General features: G+C 40.6%; 1 protein-coding gene and 1 non-coding gene across 3 annotated transcripts; both read right to left on the reverse strand.

Annotated features, from left to right (window-relative positions):
- Positions 1 to 744: 744 nt before the first annotated feature.
- Positions 745 to 16640, reverse strand: LOC127631632 (nuclear mitotic apparatus protein 1-like). Of its 2 annotated transcripts, XM_052109902.1 has the most exons (24): positions 16594 to 16640; positions 16247 to 16296; positions 16081 to 16166; positions 14801 to 14880; positions 12880 to 12965; positions 12665 to 12733; positions 12424 to 12514; positions 12078 to 12225; positions 11277 to 11413; positions 11075 to 11186; positions 10644 to 10761; positions 10412 to 10552; positions 10177 to 10290; positions 6244 to 10014; positions 4827 to 5036; positions 4569 to 4732; positions 4185 to 4470; positions 3769 to 3973; positions 3478 to 3614; positions 2906 to 3250; positions 2144 to 2230; positions 1604 to 1843; positions 1372 to 1420; positions 746 to 892 (listed from the first exon to the last, which is right to left on the reverse strand). In XM_052109902.1, the coding sequence occupies exons 2-23, from the start codon at positions 16286 to 16288 to the stop codon at positions 1409 to 1411; spliced, it is 6681 nt and encodes a 2226-aa protein (XP_051965862.1). In that variant the 5' UTR covers positions 16289 to 16296; positions 16594 to 16640; the 3' UTR covers positions 746 to 892; positions 1372 to 1408. The 2 variants fall into 2 exon arrangements, with proteins under 2 accessions (XP_051965861.1, XP_051965862.1); XM_052109901.1 differs by lacking the exon at positions 1372 to 1420 and having other exon boundaries at positions 745 to 892.
- Positions 13054 to 13182, reverse strand: LOC127632227 (small Cajal body-specific RNA 14). Its single transcript, XR_007969068.1, has one exon. It is a non-coding gene; the product is annotated as a small Cajal body-specific RNA 14 (non-coding RNA).
- Positions 16641 to 16953: the final 313 nt, after the last annotated feature.

Raw genomic sequence — 16953 nt, forward strand, 5'->3', positions numbered from 1 at the left:
TCCAAAAAGCACATAAAGGCAGCATAAATGTAATCCTATACGACTTCAGTGCTTAAATCCATGTCTTCAGAAGCAATATGATAGGTGTGGATGAGAAACATATCAATATTTATACCCTTTTTTATTTTGATGTATTGTATGGACTTACAGAGCTGAGATATTCTTATAAAAATCTCTGTTTGTGCTCCAGAGAAGAAAGTCAGAGTATGATGAGAGAATTTTCCCTTTTGGGTGAACTATTCCTTTAATACAATAAGCTCATCCTCTTTATTACTATTTCTCACAGTTTCCCTTTGAATATGATCAGCTGTATTTTTCCCAGATATAATGAAATAGCATGCTGACAATGCTACAACTTTAATGCATTCACTTATATGCTACTGATGTACAAGCTAAGCTAAGAACTGCCAAAAGCCAAAAAGGCAACTATTAATACCACTGTTCAGAATGCATGTTTTTGAAAGTACTGCCAAAAGTAATGTAGCACAACTTCTGCACTGCTAGCGGGAACATACGGAAATCCATCAATAGGTAAATCCAAACACGTTTCTCCTAACACTTCTACAACCCTTCTGAAATACTTCAACATTCATGTTTAATCTGTTCCTATTAAGCAATGGCTGAGAAAGAGGCAACATATTTGAAGTATAAAGAACTTTATTTTTGCTAAACAATGCTAAACACATTTAGATATAATATACAGTATATAAACAAACAATTATATGCAACAAACAGACATTAAAACCCCTGCATCCCATAATTAAAAATAAAGCAATCTTAAGATTAAATAAAAAGAAATTAAAAGAGAGGAATTTATGGCTTTAAAATGGAAAAAGAAAGACGCAGGTTTCTGTGTGAAATCCTCAATTCAGACCTTTAACCTGAACTTCATCTGTGGAGAGAGAAAGAGATATCAGACGAGATTCTTTGAATGATTAAGAACATATTAAATTTCCCCTCACACACTCAAAGAGTAAAATTATAATTGAAATGTTAATCTGAAACTTGCATCAGACAATCTGAGATTACTCTAAAGTGCGGTTGAGTAACACCATCATCTCCAGGTGAGAGGATTAGAGATGTAGAGAGAACAGACTCCACATCAGTGAGATTCCTCCACCAGACATATACACAACTCACAAAGCCACAGTTTAAACCACTGAACCCCAAGTTGCTCCCAATGGCAGGCTAACGCCTTGCATAGCAGCTCTGCCACCATTGGTGTGTGAATGGGTGAATGAGTCGCAGTGTAAAGCGCTTTGGTAACCTCTAAGGTTAAAAGAAAAAGCGTTATATAAGTGCAAACCATTTTACCATTAACCAACATACAGGTAGGAAACATAACTGCCCCATAAAACTACAGATACATACGGTTAAAAACTCCAGGATAGATGGTCATCGCAGTTGGTCAATGTGCTACCTAAACATGCATACAGCAAATACGTCTTACATCCCTACACTTTGAACCATAAATATTTTGCAAGTGGTATTAAAAAAACTTTCCTAGCGTATTTTATGCATTTACCAGATGCTTGTGTATGGATATTCATATCAGAAATGAACCTGCTCAAGTCAGGCCTGAGTTCATCAGTGTATTGTGTACCTTTTTGGTATTGGATGATTTGGGAGACTTGTTGCGTGGCGACTTTCTCCGAGTTGAGTCCAGAGGTGACCTGCCTTCAGCTGCGCTCATTGCAGAGCGAAGAGCACGGCTGGCCACGGCAGGAGATTTACGGGCGCTGTTACGCAGTTTGTTGAGGCCTCGCTGTAGCCTGCTATCACCACGAGTGTTGGTCTTTGGAGTATTTACAACAGCGAACATGAGAGATTGCCTTCGCTCGGCCTAGAGTTGAAAAGTGAGAAAGAAGATAAAAATATTTTCAGTGACATTCATGCATTCACACAGTGCACTTCAATTTACTATAGACTAACCCTAAAATAAATCTTGTATTTTTAGAACTAAATTCTGTTCAACTTTATTATGAAGCACTTTAGCTTTGAGGACATACCAAAAAGGAGTGCATCAGATTTAGTTAACTACTGGGTCCATTGTAAAGCAATTTTGTCTTCAAGAATAGCTAGGTTAGTAACATACAAACTCACAAACACACACACACACACACACACAAGTACTGTAAATTACCGGAGAGTTTGGAGGTCTGATTTGAATGTTGGTGTGTCTGCCTTTAGGCGTCATTGGCCGAGGGAAGCAGCTTGCCAACTTCTTTGCCTGTGGAAACAATATTATCTTTAGCCACTAGCAGCTGCCACAAATCTCAAGTTAAGACTTTACCAAATAAAATGGGAAAATCTGCCAGAATCAATCGAATGAGATCAACAAATGAACATTTATATTACTAGGAGACACAATATCTGAATTAGGGCTGTAACTAATTATGTTGACAATCGATTAATCAACGATTATTCGGCAATTATTGATCATTAACCGATTATTCAGCTTGTGCCTCGACTTAGGTCGTATTAAACGTGCTTACTAACAATAAAGAGGACACAATAATCTTTTAAAAATACCTCTAAATGACATTCACTGAATTAAAGGGGGAAAAAATGCTTTATATTCAAAAGGGCGGTCAAGCGACCCGGAGCAAGATGGTTGCTTGAGATTTCGCTCCGCTCCAGGCTTGGGTTAAATGCCATGTGGATATCACAGATATCTGCTTTTTTCCTGTTGGAGAAATTAACTCATGACCTCAATTATAAATTGGGAAAAATGTTAGAGACTCTTGAAGCCTTTGCATTCTTTCTTACAGAAACTCTGATTGCCGGTTTCAGGAAGACTATGTTTTATTATTTTCTATGCAATCTATGCAGGAAGAGATGTATGTATGTATGTATGTATGTATGTATGCATGTATGTATGTATCCCATTCGTGTTCCCTCGTACCTCAGGTGTGTCGGGGCCTTGCAGCTGGGATCCAGGGCGTTTAGGGGCAGGTGGGCTACATGCATTTTCTGATGCATGCACATTTGAGGTTGTTTTTGTGACCTGAGGCGCCCGGTAGGCAGCAGTGCTGGATCGGATCTGACCCGGTAACATGGTGGACCGCTGGGGCTGGGACTGTGCAAGAGCCTGGCTTGAACTTGCTCCTGGTGCCAGAGAGAAGCGTCTGGAGTTTAATGATTCCATGAGCTGACCCGGAACCATGGATACACGGCGAATAGTCTCGTCTGGGTCACCCATCCGTAGATCATCGTCCGTTATTGTGAATGAGGGAAGTCCCAGACTGGGCTAGAGAGGCAGAAGATTGAAGAGTTTGATTCCAGATTCAGGCAAACAAGGTAAAAAAGCAAGACAGGAAACAGTGGGTAGAGAGTAGGGAGAATTGGACTAGACATGACACAGACCTGACTTGAACCTGCATACCTACAATACCACAAATCTTAGCCAATGGTTCACTTCAAAATAGGCAGTACAAACTATGCTATGCAAATGCAGTATATATATTCAATGCATACCCGGGACTCCAGTGGGTAGCTGCTCTTCAGGTGAGGCAGGCAGGCTTTGTTTCGTGCCTGCAGTTCAGCAATGCGCATCCAGTCATCAGCAGCATGCTCAGGTTCATTCTCTGCACCAATACAAAATGTACTGGTGGCTAAACACAGAAATGTAGTTAATAGATTACATTATACAGCAATGCTCAGTATCACAAAGTGTTGTAACAAACTAAGAGTCATTCAAAGCAAAGACGTCTGAAAATATTTGCATATTCTTCTTGTGAAAAACAAAAGCCAAGTAGAACAACTCACCTCTTGAAAGACCAACATTGTGCACAGCACTTCTGCGATATCCAGGCAGACTTTCAAGTTTGTCTATTTTTGATGAAGTTGCTCTGGCACTTTCCTCAGAGAGGTCCAAGGACACAGGCCGCGAGTGGTGAATTGCAAGGTTGGGCTGAGATCGGGCAGAGTGAACACTAGAAAATGACTCCTCCCCATTAACACTTCCTAATGTCTTAAACAAAAAAAAAACCACTTTAATACTTCTGCTAACTAGTACGACAGTAAAAGGACCCATTCAAAAAGCCATGATTTGCTCTAGGGTATGATCTAATGGAATGAGTCTCAAGAGCCAGATGATCCCAAACAATTATCAATTAACTCAGTTTAACCCAGTAAAGTGCAAAAGGTCAGTAGAAGGTGGTGCACATCACAGCATACCCCACCTTAGCCATGGTGATGTTGATAACCTGTGTGGTACGTCGCCTGCGGGCAGAGGCTGTGAGCTTCTTTGCCGAGTCCACCACGAGATCGCCAAATGAAGTGATGCTGGTCTCCAGTTTGCGTTCAAAAGCATTGTTGTGGTCATCTTTCCGTTTGTTACCTTGTTGACTCATAGGTGTGAAGTAGAGAGTCTCAAGGGATTCTGCCCCCAAGACTCGACGTTTAGCAGCCAAACGCTCTGAGCTACGTACAAGCGGAGTGCTAGACTCACCTGGCACTGCTGAGTGACTGCCGAAACGTGGGGAAAACAGTACAAAGACATTGCATAAGTTACCTTAAAAGAAAACTCTGCAAGGTACCTATAAAGGAGATTAGGCTTGAGTTACCTGCCAGCATTGAGCGAATCGTACAGGTCAAACTCCAAGCTGTCTTTGCTGGTGTCATGCCGGGTCTCTGGAACACTGGCATACCTACCATCTCTGACTTTCACCTCCACGGTGCTATCGGTAATTTTCTTCAGCTCTTGCAGTGGCCTGTCAGTGAAGTCCACCTAAAACACACACACGTAATCAAGAAACTTTTCTAAAGAGACTAAAAACCTGATTCAGTCTTATTTCCATATTCTTATTATGCCATGGACTAACTTGAGCCTCCAAGTTCTTCAGTTTGGCAACAAGGTTCTTCACTTTGGTATTTGCCTGATCCAAGTTCATATGAGACAATGTCAGCTCTGTCTCCAGAGCTTTGACTTCTCTCTTGCTGGACTCCAGGGAGTGCTCAAGACTCTTGTTTGTCTCCTGAGCCTCCAGCAGCAGTTGCTTTTTACCATTGTAGTGATTCCTTGCCAACTCCACCTGAGGAAGAACCGTATGTCAGCCACTGAGTCTACTCCATAATCTTTAGCCCTATTCGGACAGCAATTCTTTCTCAGTGTGAAGTCTGTAAAAGTAACTGTTCATGGCTCCTCTGTGATAAAACTCATGCGTTCAGATGACAATTAAATCAAAGGGGACAAGCTAGACTTTTTGCCTGCCAGAATTCTTGCGAAGTGCAATTAATGAATCAAGACACTGTAGGGACAAGACTGTTTATCAACGCAGCCAAATATATCGGTCGCACGTTTCATCACCTGCGTCACTTCTGCTGTGTCGCTTGCATGTTCTCTCCTAAGCGCATGCAAGGAGATATAGAAGCAGCACATATCACAGACAGTAAAGATAGTTTAAAAACTGAAACCGTTTAAAAAGAGGAGGTTGGAAATTAAACCTTTTAAATAAGATAGACATTATCCCGGCAACTTTTCTGGGACTACTCGACCCGTATAAACTAGTGATGCAAGCCCTATGTATAAATGTATTTATTAATGTATTAGTGTTTCTACATTGAAATGTGATATAATACAATTTTATAACATTGAAGCCATAATAAAATGGAACATTTAAAAAGTTTACATGATCTGGCTCTCGTATTTTTTTCCCCGTCTACTTAAAAAGTTCCCACTCACTACGGTGGAGCAGCGACATACATTTTATTATTGTGAATTATTTCAAAGAATTCTGTTACACAATCCTCCAACTTTCACAACTGTCCATTACTGCCAGAGCCGTTACCACACGCAGCGCAAACGTACGGCACTTAGCAGTGGTCAAAAAGGATTTCCAAAACAGCTTTTATATTATAAACTCAGAGATGTGGAATTGGACGGTAATTAACTTACCACACAACCTTGGTGTTTGTCAAAAAACAGTAGGTAATTTAGCCAGGAAGTTTCTCGTGGGAGAAAAACAACGACATTTCGGATGGCAATAAAATCACTGTCTACCCCCTGTAAATTCTGGAATAACCTCACTTCCCCATGTAAAATACTTTCCGTCCGAATAGGGCTTTTACATGAATTCACCACTTAACATGTGCGTTTACTGTGAAGTGGAACACTTTATGTGTAGGTGGTATGAAATGGTATCAACTTGATCACAAAGCATTTCGATTCAGCAATGAGGATTCTAGAGAAAACATTATTTAGAAACAATTAAACAAGGAAAGATTAAATTCAATCCAGACCTGTGTTTTGCAGTGTTCTACTGCTTCTGACTTGATCTTCAGTTGTTCCAAGAGTTCATTATTCTGCTCCTCCCACTGTCGAGTGGTGTTTTTAAGAGTAAGGATGGAGCCACTTTGCTCCTCCACCTTCAACTCCAGCTCAGCTCTAATCCTCTGGGATGCATCACACTCCCTTTGGAGAGATTGGCTAAGAGTACATAGGTGGTCTCTTTCTTTCCTCAATATCTCCAAATTTTGCTGGTACCCATCCAGTTTATGTTTGTCATCATGAAGCTCAACAATTCTCCTCTTCAGGTCCTCCTTTTCCTGTTGTGTCTCAAGGATATATTTGTCTTTTTGTTGGCACAGCAGTTCCATTTGCCTGAGCTTCTGATCCAAAGATGGTAAGAGATGGTCTTTGTCTGTTACATCATGACTGACAGTCTCTAGTTGTCCCTGAAGGATTGCACCCTTCTTCTCCAGCTCTCTGTGGAGATTATCTTTACACTCTTTTAACCTTAACTCTTGATCCTTTAGCTCATTATGAATATAACGCATTTGAGCTTCCTTCACAGAGACAAGAGTGGAGACCTCTAGGAGCTTAGCATGAAGTTCATTTACGTTTCTCTCAAGCTCGTGAACTTGTTCTCTATGGTTATCTTGTTGACGTAGCTCATTTTGAAGCAAACGAATCTCAGATTCCTTCTGTGAATTTGTGGATGTCACCTCCACCAATTGGCTGTTAAGGGCAGTCAGGTTTTCCTTGAATGTATTTTGTTCATCCTTTAACACAGATATTTCCTGTTGTTTCTGCAACTGATTTTCTTGGTAGTGGCAGATTTCCTCTTTGAGAGATGTTACCTCAGTTGACAGGTTGTCTCTTTCCTTCCTCAATATCTCACAATTCTGCTGGTATCCTTCTAGTTGTTGTGTCTTAACAAGAAGCTCGACAATCCTCTTCTCCAAGTTCTCCTTTGCCTGATATGTCACAAGGACATCTTTCTCCTTTTCTTGGCAAAGCAGTTCCATCTGCCTTATCTTCTGTTCCAAAGACAGCAAGAAATGGTCTTTCTCTGCAGTGTCATGACTGACCGTTTTTAGTTGTCCCTGTAGGCCTCCAACCTTTTCATCCAGCTCTCTGCGGAGATCATCTTCAGATTGTTTGGACTTCAATTGTTGATCCATCATCTCAACTCGAAGAGAACGTATTTGAGCTTCCCTCTCAGAGGCAAGAGTGGAGACCTCTAAGATTTTGGCTTGAAGTTCACTCACTTTTTTATTAGACTCTTCACGAATGATGCTCTCATGATCCTGAGCCTTTTCTTTTAGGCAAAGCTCCTGCTGAAGCAAGATGAGGTCAGATTCTTTCTGCAAAGCTGTAGCTGTCACCTCTTCTAGTTGGTTCTGAAGAGCAGCCAAGTTTTCCTTCAATGCATTGTGTTCATCCTTTAACACAGACACTTCCTGTTGTTCTTTTAGAAGGGAATGGCTGATTTCCTCTTTAAGAGATGATACTTTAGACAACAGGTGGTCTCTTTCTTTCTCCAAATTATGCTGGCACTCGTGCAGTTGTAGTTTCTCGATAAGAAGCTCACCAATTTTCTTCTCCAGGTCCTCCTTTGCCTTATGTGTCTCAAGGACATCTTTATCCTTCTGTTGGCACTGTAGTTCAATCTGTCTCAGCTTCTGATCCAAAGACTCTAGCTGATGGTCTTTATTTGCAGCACCACAAATTGCAGCATGTAGTTCTCCTTTTAGGGAGCAAACCTTCTCTTCTAGCTCTATGTGGAGATCATCTTCAGATTGTTTGGACTTTAATTGTTGATCTGACATTTCATTTTGAAGAGAACATATTTGAGCTTCCCTCTCAGAGGCAAGAGTGGAGATCTCTACTATTTTGGCCTGAAGTTCACTCATCTTTCTCTCAAAATCTTTACGCATGTCAGTCTCAAGCTCCTGAGCCCTTTCTCTTAGGGTCTCTTGGTGGGAAACCTGCTGCTGAACCAAGAGGAGCTCAGATTCCTTCTGCAAAGCTGTAGTTGTCAACTCAATCAATTGGTTCTGAAGAGATGCAAAGTTTTCCTTCAGTGCATTATATTCATCCTTTAACAAGGAAAATTCCTGTTGATTCTGTTGATCCTTTTCAAGGTAACAGCAGATTTCTTCTTTAAGAGATGACACTTCAGCTGACAGGTGGCCTCTTTCCTTCTCCAAATTATTCTGGCACTCATCCAAATGTTGTTTCTCAGCAAGAAGCTCAACAATCTTCGTCTCCAGGTCCTCCTTTGTCTGAAGTGTCACAAGGACATCTTTCTCCTTTTGTTGACAGAGCAATTCCATCTGTCTCAGCTTCTGTTCCAAAGACTCCAGATGATGATCTTTGTCTGCAGCGCCACAATTGGCAGCTAACAATTGTCTCTGTAGATTTCCATCAAGCTCCTCCAGCTCTAGCCGAAGATCATCTTCAGACTGTTTGGCCCTCAATTGTTGATCCTTTATTTCACATTGAAGAGAAGTCACACAAGCTTCCCTCTCAGAAGCAAGAGTGGAAACTTCTATGATTTTGGCCTGAAGTTCATTCACCTTTCTCTCAAACTCCTCACGCCTGGCTGTCTCAAGCTCCTGAGACTTTTCTATTAGTGTTTTTTGAAGGAACAGCTCCTGTCGAAGCGAAATGAGCTCAGATTCCTTTTGCAAAGTTGTAGTTGTCGCCTCAGTCAACTGGTTCCGAATGGAAGTCAAGTTTTCCTTCAGCACATTTTGTTCTGCCTCTAAAACAGATAATTTCTCTTGCTTCTGCTGATCATTTTTATTGTAATGGCAGATCTGCTCTTTAAGAGATGTTACCTCAGCTGACAGAACCAATATTTCCTCCTGTTTTTCTGATGCAGTCGAAGAAGCAGAGATAAGTTCTTGCTGAAGTTTCTTAATAGTGTCCTCATCCTCTTTACAACTTTCATTTATTTCCAAATTTTCTTCCTTAACAAGTTTAAATTTAGTGTCTAAAGAGACATACTCATTCCTCAGATTTGTGATCTCCTCATCCTTCAGGGATATTTGTTCTGTCAGATCCAGAATTTGGGTTTTGATGCTTTCAATTTTGGTCAATGCCTGACTAACTTTGCTTTCTTCCGCTGTTTTCTCCTGTCTGAGGATACTAATTTCCCCCTGAAGCTCTTTAATGGTCTGCAGATGCTCATCAATTTCTTGCCGCAATGTACATGTCTCCTTGGTCAGGAAAGCATTATCTTCTACCACTTTCTGATGCTCTTCCAACTTCTTTTCATAGTCCTGAAGGGTGGTCTGGGCATTCTGCAAGTCAACCATGAGGACATTCAGGGCATACTGCTTTGTTTCTCTTTCTTTTTCCATGCCCTGGATCTCAGTATGTAGTGCATAGACCATCTTGTCTAAGGAGGCTACCTTCCCCTCCAGCTCCCCTCTCTGCTGGCGAAGTTCTGCAGAGATTGTTATCTCTGCTGTCAACTGAACTTCTACCTGTTGCAGCCGAGAAACATCATTTTCCAGAGCTGATATCTGTGAAGTAAACATTTCCTCATTAGTCATTAAGGCCTTCTGCAATGCCTCTCTCTCCATACGGATGCTGCTGACAGATTTCTCTAGATCAAACACCAACGTCTGAAGTCTTGTGGTCTCCTTTTCAAATGAGCATCTTTCCTGGGCTAGCAAGGCTTCAACTTCTGCCTTCTCATTTTCAAGATGGGATATAGTGTCCTGAAGCTGAACACGTTTAAGAGTCAGCTCTACCAATTCTTGTTTAAGTTTCTCCCACTGGAAAAAATTTAATGGGTAAATGTTAGTCAGAATTAGTCCATTCTAGGAAGATGTTTTAACTTTAGCCATTTTTGTTAACTGCACAAACAGATGCAGGCAATTTCACAGATTCTGACAAGGCAAAATTGTTATTTTAGACTGAAGAACAGAATATCTCACCTCCATGATGGGCCCCATAACTTCTCCTCTCTCTTGAGACTGAGCTTTTTTGAGTTCATCTTCGAGAACGGAGATCTTGCCCTGCAAGATCTGAACTTGCTCATTCAGGCACACCTGCACAGGGGCAACAAATATGAATAGAAGACAAAAGAATACAAGTCAGAGAGAGAACATTGCAAAGACACAAACTGATTAGTGCAATAAAAACTGTTTCAATAGTATTCAAATCATCTACCCTGTGTGTGATGGCTTCATTTAATTCTCTCTCAGTTAACTCCTTTCTTTTCATCCACTCAGCCTGTGATTTTTCGTGTGTCAGAGTGAGCTTAGCGACTTCCTCCTCAGCTCTTGCCAGTTGGGAAAATGCGTTTCGTACCTGATGGGACCAGAGACAGATGAGAAAGGAATCAGACTTTATAGTTTCAATCAGGATAAAGGAAAAAAGACAGAGAAAAATAGTATTTCACCTGAGCAGCAAGCGTTCCGTTTTCCTCAGTAAGTTCATCAATCTTATTCTCTTTCTGCGAGTTGTCGGTTTTTAAGTCTTGACATTGTTTAAGAACCTCATGTACTCTACGGAGAAGACTACAAAAAGGAAAAAAACAGAATAACTTTTTTATTAGCTTGGCTGCAAGGCCAAAATTATTATTGGAAACCCAAATTGAGTCTTTAGAGACACTTGCTCAACATTAATCTTATGCTGCCTTCACATCATTATCATAAATACGAGTTTCCCACTTGGAAGTATGTATGAATGAACCTGGAGTAGTCCATGTTTCCCTTTCTTTCTGACAACAAAGCATGTGAACATGACGTACTCGTAATTACCACTTCAGAAATGGGAAGTAGGATCATTCCGACAGCACTTGAAGACAGCATTAGTCTTATTGCACCTTACCTCTCATTCTTCTCTTGGAGCTCCAGGAGTTCAGCTTTATGATATTTCTCTAAATCTCCCTGCTCCCGCAGCAGACGCTCCACCCTGTGCTGCAACTGGGAGATCGAGGCCTCTATGTGCAAAAAAAGGAAAATAACCAAAGTTCAAACCAAAGAAAATAAACTGCAATATCAGAGGTGATGGATGTGTATATCTGAAATACCTTTCTCTGAGATGATGCTGATCTGATTGGATAGTTCTTTTTCTAGCTCATCTCTCACGTCGCCCTCATGTGCCAGTTCCTTCCGGAGCCTTTTTAACTGAAAATGCGGTGTGCTCATGATGTCTTGTACTGGAGAGCTGAAAATCATGGATGTACAAGAGTATTTAGGTGTAACACTATAAGTTTCCAGTGTCAAGTAATATTCCCCACCCAATTGAAAGTGAAATGTTGCAGATGACAAATCAGAGCATATTTGATGCTTAATGTACTAGGTGGAGCAGGACATCGAACCAATGATTTCACTGTGAGTGAGCAACCCAGCACCAAACATTGAAAATGGAAATCAAACGACCGACTGGTGTGCGACACCGTTTATGGCCGCATTTGGATAGGACAAGCTGTAAAGCAACTTCTCACACATTTTTTGCAGGTAACAGAACTGCAAAAATAATGACCATTTTCAAACATGTTTCCAGAAGACTCATCCCATCCACCACTGGTCAAGCAAACAGAGAAGTCTTGCCATGAAAGCATGCCATTGGTTAGTGGCTGTGTCTGGTTTAGATGCTCAAACAACCAGAGCAAAATTTTAACAGCACCAAATAGCCACAATGTTTACACGGAGGAAAAAAACGAGTTACGACCGGCTACATGAACTCCATTTCAATAAGCACAACCTTGCTTGACAGCTTTAAATGACAAACTATACAAAACTACAAGTTTCTGAAAAAGCTTATCCATTTTATATTTAGGATAATCAACAAGCATTCTTCTCCTTTACCATAGCCTTGGAACACCCACCCGTCAGAGCTGGAGGCCACTTTGGAAAGCTCTTGAAATTGAACTCTAGGAGGACGTTGGAACCGACCAAAAATCGGAGACTCCTCATCAGTATAGAATGACGAGCAGCCACTGCTCTCAGTACTGGATGTGGAGGAGTTCATGACAGCTACAGAGCAAGAGAGACAGAGAGAGATGGTAATAGACCAGCAAAGAATAAATTAATTTGTTCACCCAAATCTTGCTGTGTCAGGATGCTCAAACATGTGTCATCATCTTTGCAACATCATATAAAGACGTCAATGGCAGTGCAAAAAAGGGATTAAGGGACAGTTTAGTTAAAATATCGAGTAGCGTGGATACTTACAGTCTTGGGTTAGAAACTGATCTAGCCCTTCGTCTAATGATAGACCATCTGCATCGTCTTTTACTAAATGAAACATGGATGCAATCACCAACTGACATAAAAAGAAAGAGAGAGACATTTGCAAAAAATAAATCCACACAAATTTCAACATTTATTGAGGTAGCGCAAGATATGGAGCTATGGAAAGCAGAGTGTCTAGTTAAGTAAGTGATAGCCTGTTGGTTATTAGTACAAAACTCACCTGTGCATTTGAGCTCAAAGGTTGTAGGTTGTTCTTTTTAAAGCTGCAGTAACAAAGCAGAAGTGCCACCTGTGCGCACACATAAATACACAACATTTCACCGGCACACCATTAAAAGAATAGCTAAGCTAATAAAGAAAAATATCATTGATTAGTCATGTAGATTACAGTACAAGTCATATACAGTAAAAGAACTGATATGAGCAAAAACATACCTTGGCAAGCTGAAGATCCAGATCAACTTCTTGATCGATTTTCTGTAGGATGAGGGAGCTCTGTCTTGTGGTGAGGTGAAAGTCATCTACACAGATGAGAGACGTTATATGTGATGTAATGCATACAGGTTATATGTAACGGTTTCAAAATCTCCCCTATCTTTTTTCTAAATGTTTGTGTGGGACCATCACACAGGGACCCTGAGCACTCGACAGGACCTGTCGGCAGGAACCAGCATCAGTCTGTGTAGTGTCCAGGATGGCAGCACTTCTCAGCTCAGCAGTTATACAAGGACAAACCACAGTTTGTGGTTGATGTGACACTCGTGGATTAAAGCATAAAGACCCGATGAAACCATTTGGTGAGCGTTTTGACATATTTACAATTGAAACCAGAGTTTGCGCCAGCTTTATCCATCACTCTGATGGACTGAGTTGTACAATTTCCATCATGGTTTCTTTTTATCCATCATACTTGTTTTAATTGTATAAGTTGGCCTACTAACCCAGGAAACCTATGGTCATGAAGGCTGGGTTTCAAGACCGAAAGAACTAGGTCTCGAGTACAAGCGGCTGAAATGGGCTTCCTCAGAAGGGTGGTGGGCTTCTCCCTTAGAGATAGGGTGAGGAGCTCAGTCATCCGTGAGGAGCTCGGAGTAGAGCTGCTGCTCCTTTGCATCGAAAGGAGCAATTGAGGTGGTTTGGGCATCTGGTAAGGATGCCCCCTCGGCGCCTCCCTAGAGAGGTGTTTCAGGCATGTCCAGCTGGGAGGAGGCCTCGGTGGAAAGATTACATCTCCACACTGGCCTGGGAATGCCTCGGGGTCGCCCAGTCAGAGCTGGTTAATGTGGCTCGGGATAGGGAAGTTTGGGGCCACCTGCTGGAGCTGCTGCCCCCGCGACCCGACTTCGGATAAGCGGTTGAAGATGGATGGATGGAAGTTGGCCAACTACATTCAGGGGCGTACCATCCATTATAATAGCATTACATTGGATAGGGTTCATTATATTTTTGACTCCCCAAGCACAAGTCTGGTGAAACCAAGGAATTCTTGGTTGAAAGTGGCTACCTGTCAATCAACCGTTGTGCTAAAACAAGATTTTAAACTTTACTGGTACATACGGCTTTTAAATGAAATAAACGTCCGATCAGAAAATGCACAAGTTCACGAAACGTCTTAATCCCAGACAGCGGACTTCAACCTCTTTGATGGCAGAAATATTTTTAATATCAAAATTTTTAAGGCCAAATTCCTTCTAATCTTGCAGAAAACCAAACATGTTTTCACACTATCAACTAACAAAAAGGTTTTGATTAACTAAAAAATAATGATCACGTTAACATTGCATGGATATTGTTCACAAAATATCAACCGACATGAGAAAAAAATGGTCATCTAATATGGTAGTGTCATTTTGCACAAGAATATATATTGAAAAAAAGAAAGAAAATGTGTGATTCCCTTTTCCTCCCATTCATGAGGGAAAATTAGTCCTGCAAATATCATGAATTTGCATGCAGATAATTCTTTACATCTGTAGATTTTTTTGCACTCCACAGCCAAGCAATTTAAATAAACACTAGCTGAATAAAACGCAATCAGTGCTCACCTAAACATACGGGTCCATGTTTTGCAAAGCAGTGTAACTGTATTTTATAGCCAAAAAATCTTAAACACACACTCCGGAGAACTTACGACAGCTGAATGCTGTTGCACGCACCAATGAGCATTGTTAAACTCACCGATGAGTTTTGTGCTGAGTGCATGGTGTTTCAGACTACAACACAATTTCACCAAAAGCCAGATTGGGCGGGCCAGTTCACTAGTCATGCTGTGTGCAGAACTCATACATGAAGCTATTTGTGTACAACTACAGATTGTTTAAAACAAAGGGATTATACACAATAAGTTACAACTCACAGTGCAATATGCTGAAGATGATTTCCACTTTGTTGTAAAGAGATAAAGTCTTCAATTCCCCATCAGGTGCTTTACCCTGTCTGGAATGACACATTTGTGAAAATAAGAGAAGTTAGTGTTGGTTGTTTAGGCATTTAAATAGCACAGAGAGCTGGGTGATACGTGAAATATTCACACTATATTTGCAAAGAATTTACTGACAATATAAAGTCAAGCAACACTGTGAATATTTGCGATGATCTTAATACACTTTATTTGGCCATTAAGTTTACTAAATGTCATGTCTTTAGACACGTTTCAGGACTCACCAGTATGGTAACATTACAATAGATGTTTTTTTTAATCCCCTTTTTCTCCCAATTTGGCATGCCCAATTCCCACTATTTAGTAGGTCCTCGTGGGGTTGCGGTTAATCACCTCAATCCAGGTGGTGGAGTTAAAGTCTGAGTGCATGACACCGTGGAGACTCACAGCATGTGGAGGCTAATGCTACTCTCCACGAACCATGCACAACTTACCACATGCCACATTGAGAGCGAGAACCACTAATCACGACCACGAGGAGACTCTACCTCCCATAGCTAGTCAGTGTCAATACTCGCGGAGCTACCCAGGCCCCTTACTATAGATGTTTTAAAGAGATGACTTAAAGCTAAAGTATGTAATTTCTGCGACACTAGCATCACCGAATGCAATTGCAAAAATAAACAATGTTTCCAAAACAGCTTTTTGAAACTCCCCCCATCCTTGGCTAAGAGATAGCCCCACCCACAAATCACACCACTGGCTGAGCAATGTTGTTGTGGCAGGTCTAAGCGGGTCACTCAAAACAAACACATGAATTTTTATAGCACCACAGAGTATCTGTGAGTCATAGACTAATCTATGAATGGTTAACTGATAGTCTCTGCATATTAAACTGGGATAAAAGTCAGTATTTTAACACCGAACACAACTATTTCAGCAGGAAAATTATTTGTCTGGGAATTTTTATTAATTTCTGATAGATTAAAAATGCTGATCATCACTCAAAAATGTTTACAACAGTCTCCATGTAACATTTTTAATATCTAAAAAAAAAAGCAGAAGTTGACGCAAAATGCTGCATAATTCAGAAAAACAAAATAGAACAGAACTGTATTTTACTTATATCTACTTTGCTGCAATGACCATTTGGCCAAAATGATGGTTCCTCTAGGTCATCAAAAGGAGAGATATATTTAAAAGTTATCCCTAGCCCCAAAAGCACTCATCCAAGAGAATCAAAAATCACAACTCACAGTTTGTAGCAAATCCTCAGGAGTTGATTCCCATCCTTCATATGGATAAACTGCACAACAGGCTCCTCTGGACACACGCTGTTGAGCTGTATAGGACACCAGTCACTAAAAGCATCTCTTACAACATTACAGTGTCATAACATTAAATAAAATAAATATGACTTACCCATATCAAAAGCGCCCCCGCCTTGGCACTACTTAACTTCATGTCGGACCCTAAAAGCACAAAAAATTAAGAGAATAAACAAACAGGGCTACTTTAGTAAACCAGTTTAATATTGCATATAAGCTACATACATAAACGTATTTTAAACGTACTCAAAACATTACACGCGCTATGTAATACAAATATATACATACAAGTACAATAGTGTTTGTTTACTCTGAAACGCTCCGCCAATATCTCAACAACATGACACCAAGGTAGAAATAATACCCTCATCAAATAGCATATACAACTAAATATACATTTTAGAATATATTAATTTAAGCGAGAATTATTTATTTTTTTACCCTGACTTCACCGCGGGATGATGTGCCGACGCATCGAATCACTCGCCGAAACGTTTCCAGATTCAAACTTTAGACCACCTGACTGGATTCAAACGCCCATTGGTCCGTTACTTGATGACGTCATTTTATTTACCCTCTCTTTATTGGCTGTTTTCAAATAAAATAGCCCATGAAAAACTGTCGCTTCCCGCAACGCCCTTCCAGGAAATGTTTCAAAAGACTCAACAGCGTTTTAAAACTTTAAAGGCACAAAGGCACATATTTCGTAGTCATTGCTTTTGAGATGAAAAAGGACAAAACTTATAGTCATACTAAACTATAAATGAGACAAAGAAAGTTCATTTAAGACAGAAAAAAGAA

The sequence above is a fragment of the Xyrauchen texanus genome, chromosome 38, assembly GCF_025860055.1.
Source record: "Xyrauchen texanus isolate HMW12.3.18 chromosome 38, RBS_HiC_50CHRs, whole genome shotgun sequence".
NCBI lineage: Eukaryota > Metazoa > Chordata > Actinopteri > Cypriniformes > Catostomidae > Xyrauchen > Xyrauchen texanus.

Excerpts from the sequence above, each read along its gene's own strand:
- LOC127631632 (XM_052109901.1), bottom strand. The coding sequence starts at position 16,288 with ATGAAGTTAAGTAGTGCCAAGGCGGGGGCGCTTTTGATATGG. Across the intron at positions 12,226-12,423 it reads TCAGTTTCTAACCCAAGACT|CTGTCATGAACTCCTCCACA; the intron begins GTAAGTATCCAC and ends CTTGCTCTGTAG. Across the intron at positions 3,251-3,477 it reads GCTACCCACTGGAGTCCCGG|CCCAGTCTGGGACTTCCCTC; the intron begins GTATGCATTGAA and ends CTGCCTCTCTAG.